At 38.1% G+C, this 8,142-nt stretch overlaps 1 protein-coding gene across 1 annotated transcript; it reads left to right on the forward strand.

The window, feature by feature from the left end:
- Positions 1-7,059: 7,059 nt before the first annotated feature.
- Positions 7,060-7,626, forward strand: LOC308232253 (interferon tau-2-like; the record flags this gene model as incomplete). Its single annotated transcript, XM_080638329.1, is given in 2 exon segments — positions 7,060-7,395; positions 7,399-7,626. Coding segments are annotated over 2 exon segments (564 nt in total).
- Between the last annotated feature and the right edge of the window lie 516 nt (positions 7,627-8,142).

Consider the following 8,142-nt stretch of genomic DNA (forward strand, 5'->3'; position numbering starts at 1 on the left):
TTAGGGTGGTGAGGCACTGGCACAGGCTGCCCAGAGCAGCTGTAGCTGCCCCATCCCTGGTAGTGTTCAAGGCCAGAATGGATGGGGCTTTAAACAACCTGATCTAGTGGAAGGCATCCCTTCCATGAGTTTGAACTAGATGATCTTTAAGGTTCTTCCAACCCAAAACGTTCTATGATTCCCTTGTCCTTAGACTGTCATGGTATGAGCGATGATGCCACTGCTCCAAGAGTTTTTCTTACATTATCTTTCTAGTTTATTATTTTAACTTGAATTAGTATCACAGGCAATCAAAGCCAACATACCTGCCAAAGCAGTGGTGCATCTCAGGGGTTCGCCTTGTTAACACCTTGTGGTTTGGGACCTGCAAGAGAAATTTCAATTGCTTCACCCTTTGAATACAGAGGTATTGCACAGCAGATAAATCCTGCTGCAGCCCAAGGGCATACTCATAATAAAGAATTTCCAGCACCTTCAGTATGTTGTTACATGGTAGGTGAATGTTTTACATCTGACAATAAAAGTGTTATTGGTTTGAATTCCACTCTCTCCTCATTAGTGCTAAGATTTTGCTATAAATCTCTACAAAAGCAAAAGTGGCCTTTAGGAAAGAAGCTTTAGGAAAGTTTGCAGATCTCTCAGTCTCCAAGCCAGGTTATTTTTCAGTCAACAGGAATATTGGACTGGAAGGGGACTCATTCACTAAGCCCAGTTTTAGTTTTTCCAGGAAATTATCAATGCTAGAAATTAGGTGGGTGTGTGGGGCCCACAGCTGCTTTCTGCTTCCAGCATTCAGCATTGAGTACAACCGCAATACTGACACAAATCCATACACCTAATCTGAATGATGGTTCATAGGTGACTACTAGGCCTCTGAAGTGAGGATGTAACTGTTCAGTCAGTGTCATAACTGTGGAGCTGGGATAAGTAAGTTGAGATAAGCACTGCAGCCTCTCTTCACCTAACATGCAAGTGTCCAGACAGAAACCCATCAGCCTATGCTCTCTATTCTATCACAGGTTTTGAAGTTGTCATTCCTAAAAGCTTTGAAATAAGCTTTTTGGTAAATTGGGTCGCAGCTTTGGCACATTCCTGTGTTCAGATGCTGCCCAAAACACTGATCTGTCTCTAGCCTGCTCATTTGTGCAGAGAATTTCAAAATAAGTGCTGGCACCAAAGTGTAGACCACTTGCTAACTGCACTACATTAAAAGGCACACGAGCCAATTCACTGATTCCAGAAGCTTTCTGCTTCCATATTGCCCAAACAATCTTTTACTGAACAAAAACTGAGAAAGGGCTTAGAAAGCCCACCTAGCTCTTTCACAGTCAGACTTTGGCTACATCCTAAGTAGTAAAACACACAATACAGATAGTTCTTCACTCTGGAGTCACTATCTATACAGCAAAAGAATTTAATGTCCCAAGATTCACTGGGGGTCTTCAAGCAGGAAGCCTCAACTATTTCTGCTGTAGTGTGAAGTGTGAGAATAGATGTTACCTGAACACTCCCATGCACACTGCAGACAGGGAATTGATACAGTCATATTTCACGGAACAACACGAACTGTTCCCAATTTGGAATCTGCCTTTCTGCAGGAAACTATATGACCACACATTCCTGTCAAGACGTATGAGAGCCTTCAACAGCAACTTTTTTACTTGATAATCCATCAATCACAGACAAAAGTGTCTCTGTAACCACTTAACATTTAATTCTTTAGCCAAGATCATTACCAATGCCAGCTGTTAGAACTGCTGGAAATGACCTTGTCATGATGTGACCACCTCCCTAGGTTAAGAAATCTAATCTGAAACACCAAAATTTACTGGCGAAGGGCACAATCCTCCCACTCCCTCAAGAAAAACAAAACAAAACCAAAAGCAAAACAAAATAAAAAAACCCCACAACAAACAAAAACCAACCAACCAAAAAACACAAAACACACAAAACAAACAAAACAAAACCAAATACCCAAGTAGAAGCTGGCATGATTATTACTCCTGCTGTAAAAGCAAGTCTCCGTCAATACTCTGTCCTCACCAGAAGTTCACAAGAAGTCCACTGCAACTATACTTGACAATAATGATTAATTCCAAAGACATACAATGTGTATGATCAATAACTTTTAAATGGAAAATACGTAATTATGTGTACTACTATTCTCAACTGATTTCCTAGAAATAAGGCACTACAAAGTCCAACTGTCTGTCTTGCTTCCCACAATAACTTTTCCAAACCATCATCCAGCTTCAATGATGTTTGAGAGAGCAGTTCAAACCTCAAAATAAATGCTGTCCTCCAAAGTTCACAAAATTAGCAGCTGGACAGGGATGAAAAAGAGCCTGCTGACCTCACTAAGAAAAATCCTAATCACTCAGGAGTGATGTGGATCACATCTGGAGTTTTAAAATAGTTACAGTATGTCCTCTGTCCTATCTTCTGAAATATTTGACAGAACACTGTGAGGAAGAGTTGGAGAACCAAGTGAAAGAAGGTCAGAAACCAGGTCTCATTAGTTCTTAAAATAAATTTTAAAAAATTATAAACACACCTGCACATACAGTTAAGTCTTCACCTCCTCATATCTGTGCAATTCTGCATCACTAATTAGCAGTCTTTGTACAGTCATGCCTCATTGTTCAAGACATTTCTCACAAGCAAACTGCCATACTGAAATAAAAAGTATTTTTCAGCAACACAAAGAAGGAAGCTTTCATTACATCAGAACAAGTAGTTGCCCTCTACACAATGTTAGTGAACATAACTTATTTGTTATCTCTTATTTGTTACTATGAGGATGACACACAGGATAAACTACAGAATCACTGTATGCATATATTATAACGTGGAATAATATCAATGCATGTTTGTAGCCTCTAATCTCATACAGGCTAACATACAACACAGACTGATCTGTATCTGGCATCAACATTGTAGGACAGGTTTGTAACACACATACAGTAGTCAGAAATCTCAGGGTAAATTGCTGCAGTTCTTAGCTTTTTATGAGTTTTGTTTTACTTTGTTCTACATTCTGGAACCAGTCTTAGGACCAAGTATGGGAAGTGAGGAGCAGAGACACTTCACAATATAGCTAATGATCCCCTCTGTGGATGTCAACATTAAGATATGTTTGCATGACTACTTCCGGTTGCCTTCTACAAAGCACATCCTAAATTCAGAATACCAGATCAATTTGGCTGCTAAATGCTAAAACTTAAAACTCTAAGCTCAACATCATCTTTACCCCATTAGAGGCTTGCTCTCAAGAGTAATTTGACTAAGATCTCTAAAAACACATGCAACATGAAACATTTCCTCTGCAGTTGACAACAAACAAGTTGGCTGGGTGGAGATTTCCCTATCATAGTTATTGGATTCTGTGATTCAGGCCTAAGGGCTTTTCACATCTGAGAGAAGAAACACAGTCATGATTGCACTCTTCCCAGAGAGAAAGAAACACTGCTCAGCAAGAAAACCAAGTGAGTCCCTATCCTGGAATCTAGTCCGGCATTTTGGTTTCTTACTTTACCACACACACCATTTTAACAAGACCAGCACTGACTAGTACAAGTGAGAAAGCATTGAGAACCTTGTATCTCCTATCACTGTGGAGATGCTTTCACGAATGCTATTTTACTGGCTGCCAAGATGACCTTACAGGCAGATGAACAGTAATGCTAGTCTGTTTATTACAATTGATTACAAGCAGATGAGAACACTAGGGTCATACAGATCTAACACAGAGTGAGACAGATGGAAACTCCCTTTAGAAAGCAAAGCAACATTTTCAGGATATTCCACCTCCTTTTTTTCTGGTTGGCTATGACTTCTACATTTTCCCCATGGCAGATACTCAATAAAGATTAATCTTTTCTTCTTATCCCTGTGAGTGTTCCATCACTTGTACAGCCCTCAGTAATATGAATGAGGTGAGATGCATACTTTATAAGCGCTTAGTGCTTGAACTGTGTATTTCCTACCAGAAAAAAAGAAAACTTAAGTTTCTTCAGTAACAGTTAAAGGCTCTTAATTATTGCTTAATCTCCCCTTGAAATTTTAGTATTTTTTCACAATATCCAAATAATTCAAGGATCACCTATGAAATCACAATGGAGGGAAAACAAGGGGTGACTGGTGATGTGACTCTGCTCTCCAGTGCATAAACAGAATAAAACTGTTTAAGAGTGAATCAGATCCAGCTTTGCTATGCATCACTAAGCTGTTTCTCATGTTGCTTTAGTAGATGAAAGGACCAGTCTTCACCTGATTTAAACTGATTTGCTCCATTTAATGCAACAGAGGCATGAATATGTACTTTAAATTGAAATTCTGTCTTGAGCTTTCTACTGCAAAGTGTGAGCCAAATTTAAGGTGAGATGAATTAGCATTTAATTCTGAACTGAAAAATCAAACCTGTAGTCTGACATTAAAACCATGTTTCTGATGGTAAAGCTTTTGGATCAGACTCTGATCTCTCTGACATTACTGTACAGACATTCTTAATGTGACTACTGTAGCTGTAACCCAGGCATGAATCTGACACGATTTATTCTCACATGATGCCTTGAATTAACCCATTTCAGCTCAGCATCTCCAACTATATGCTCCAGCCACTCATCAAGATCTGATTCAGTCCACTACTTACTTTTATTCTGCTCAGTCAAGTCTATTAAAGCAGAATTTGACACTATAACCTCTTCAGCTAAAAAATAAATGCTCCACTACATTTTTAACATTAACTTGTGTCAATGTAGAAAAGTCAGTGAAACATACATATTTGCTGCTGCTTTAGACTGTGTGTAAAGGCTAACAAATTCTATGTCCCGGGATCTTTTGTGATACACCTAATTTCAGGTGAACTGGTGAACTCAGTTATCCCTCTAGTATAACCTTCAGTAACTTTTTATTATTACACTAAATTTTTATAAAAATATTCTGACCTTCCTAACACTACATGTTAACACTGCATGTTAATTATAGTTTATCTTAAATCATTTCGATATGTGCACAGACTTCAAAAAAATTAAAAAATATATAACAAAGACAAGGCCTCCAAGTAATTTTAGATCGCTTATACACTAGAAGTCACAGCATATATAAGATATGTAAGGAATGTAAACAGCTACAGGAAACAAAAAATCAAGGGAAATTTAATAATCCCATCTTTAACAAAAAAACAACTACGAATTGAAAGAGAAAGTAATTTAAGGTCTTACCAAAAGATATCTGTGGTAAATCCAGGCATTAAATCTACCCTTTCAATCTATCTTCTTAAGTCTCTGTCCAGTTTTCCAAATGCAAAACCATCCTCCCCACAATTTTATTCATAAGCCAACTTCTCTGAGTATCTCTGGGCGAAAAAATAATCTATGACAGTGCTACAATACTAATACAGCAGTAGCAATACCAGAAGAATAACCACAGAAGCATTAATGTATTCCTGGGGTCCTACTCTATAACTGCTGCAGCTGTCCTGTGGCTTGCTAAGGAATTCTTTAAGAAATTCTTTACTGTGAGGGTGGTGAGGCACTGGAATGGGTTGCCCAAGGAAGTTGTGAATGCTCCATCCCTGGCGGTGTTCAAGGCCAGGTTGGACAGAGCCTTGGGTGACATGGTTTAGTGTGAGATGTCCCTGCCCATGGCAGGAGGTTGGAACTAGATGATCTTAAGGTCCTTTCCAACTCTAACTATTCTATGATTCTATGATTCTCAACTGCTTATCCGTAGCAGTCTTTCAGTCTGTTGCATTATGACAGGTCCTCCCAAGCATCAACAGGATTTATTAAAAAACCCCAACCAAACAAAAAACAAAAAATACTTTTTAATCTCAGAAATGTCCAGAAGTTCCTTTGCTGCTTACATCAAACATTCCTGAGTCCAATGTTTTCCATATTCTTTTTCAAATATCCCTGTAATTACGCAGGCTGAATTACGTAAAGGAATGTCCCCTGGCCTTCTAAACTCAGTACACTTCAGTGACCAAATCAGTTTGGTCTACATATAGATTTAGCAATCCTTAAAAATTCCACCAAGAAGACAAGCAAATCTGTTAAATGCCTTGTAAGGTTTGCCTATCTTAATGTTCAACCCAGTCTTCCTTTTGAATCACCATTGTATTGTGATTACAGGAACCAGCTAAAAGGGTTGGTACCATACTAGAGGAAGCCAGCACTATCTAGCAACATGGCACTTTGCTAGTGCATATTCAGGAGCCAATCAAGCACTTTCATTTCAAGTCATAGTGCTTCTGTGGCACTATCTCAGAACTGCTACCACAAAAGGCTAAGCCTGTTTTGGGCACTTACTATAAAAATGCTGGTGGCTACATGCAATCCTACTACAAGCTCAACCAAAAACTTCATATTCAGAGAACAACACTGGTCAGACACTGGGATACATGTTACAGCATTACACTGGATGAGGTGGTCCTGAACATAGGACATTTGGAAAAGGCCTGAGTTGTATATACTTCTTTTTTTTTGACAACGCAATGATAGTAACATATGCCCCAAATTAGTCAACGCTTGTGTCAAGAACAGGGTTACTTTGCTAATAAATTTAAGCCACTCCTCAATCAAAACAATTTGTCCTATTAAAAAAAAAGCCAATACAATTACATCTTGTTTAGAGGACATATCTGCATATCTGTTATCTGAAGATGTGATTCTTTTTCACAGTCTTAGCCAACATAAAGCAAGACTGCCTATTCTAGTAAGACTACAAGAAGATGATTCTAATCTGCTAACATGTCCACAACTTCCGACTGACCACATTGGATAACTTTTTTTTTTTTTTTTTAATTAAATGCAGTCAAAGGAGAAACCAGCAAACCTTGCAATTGTTTGAAACTGAAATAAACAGTAAACCTTGGCAGGATCTCAGTTGATAAAAATGCAATTCCTACAAAATGAGTAATACCCAGCATGTCATACAAAGGAAATAAATTCAGAGACACAAAGGAGAAGCATGTGACCACACACAAGACAACCAAGAAACTGCAAGCTTCCTGATCTGCAAAAAGGAAAGGAACAGAGTGCTGGCTACTTCATCAGCATGACCATCTTGGTTCAGAGAAGCTTACTGCAAGCTTGCATTACATTGGCATTGTACATCAAAATCTCTCATCCAGTTTGCCATTTCCAAGGAATTAAAATGAACTACCACAACATGAAATTTCTGTGCAAAATGGGTGGCTATTTTTCCCAGCAATGTCTCAGCGGAACAACCGATTTCAGATGCCCCATGGAGATTACCAAGGTCACAAAGAATAATGTCACACTGATAATCCACGAGTCCCTCCAAAAGATCTTCCAACTATTTAGCAAAAACCTTCCTGCTGGTGTTTGCAATACAAGCAAGATTGATAAAGTCCAAAATGCTGTTCATCAGTAAATTGAGGAATTAGAGATATGTTTGTCAGAAGAACGATCAAAAGCAAGAAAGAACTTTCAAACATGGATCTTAAAAAGCACTAGATTAAGTGTGAAAAAGTACTTCCAAAGAATCACCAATTTGCTAAAAGACAAGCAATATAGCCACTGTTCCTGGGAAGCAGTCCAAGTGGAATTGAGAACATGCCTTATAATTTCTGACAGTCTTATGAAAAAACATATGCCATGAAGAGGTAACATCTATTTTGTTCATTCTTTGTAAGAATTTGATCATTTTCCCCTTTTTAATATTTTTTAATTTCCATATTTTAATAATTTTCAAATTGATAATTGCGGCTTGTTTTCAAAAAGCATTCAGTAGTCTAAGGTAAACATGGACAGTACTCTAGCACTTGGTATCACCACTTCTGTAGAAGACAAACTCTTTGAAGAACAAGTTGGATATTGCTCCTCTGTATTCTCTCTTTGCACTATAAAAACATTTTGTGGCTTTCCCACAGAATATGCCTATTGTTTTATGACCTGAAATTCCTGCATTTGGGTACTGCATAGATTTTACTACTGCATCACTTCACTAATGCATAAAAAAGTACAGAATGAGTAAGGAAGAGAGACCTTCCTCAAGTCCTTTGTATGCTACAAAGATCTTACTTTACAGACAGATGAGAATTTAACATGACTTCAACCTCTTTAAACTCAAAAAAATGACAAGTAGACCTTTAGAGGTAGAAAAGTAAATTCCAAG

Source organism: Psittacula echo (genome assembly GCF_963264785.1).
Source record: "Psittacula echo genome assembly, chromosome: Z".
NCBI classification, from domain to species: domain Eukaryota; kingdom Metazoa; phylum Chordata; class Aves; order Psittaciformes; family Psittacidae; genus Psittacula; species Psittacula echo.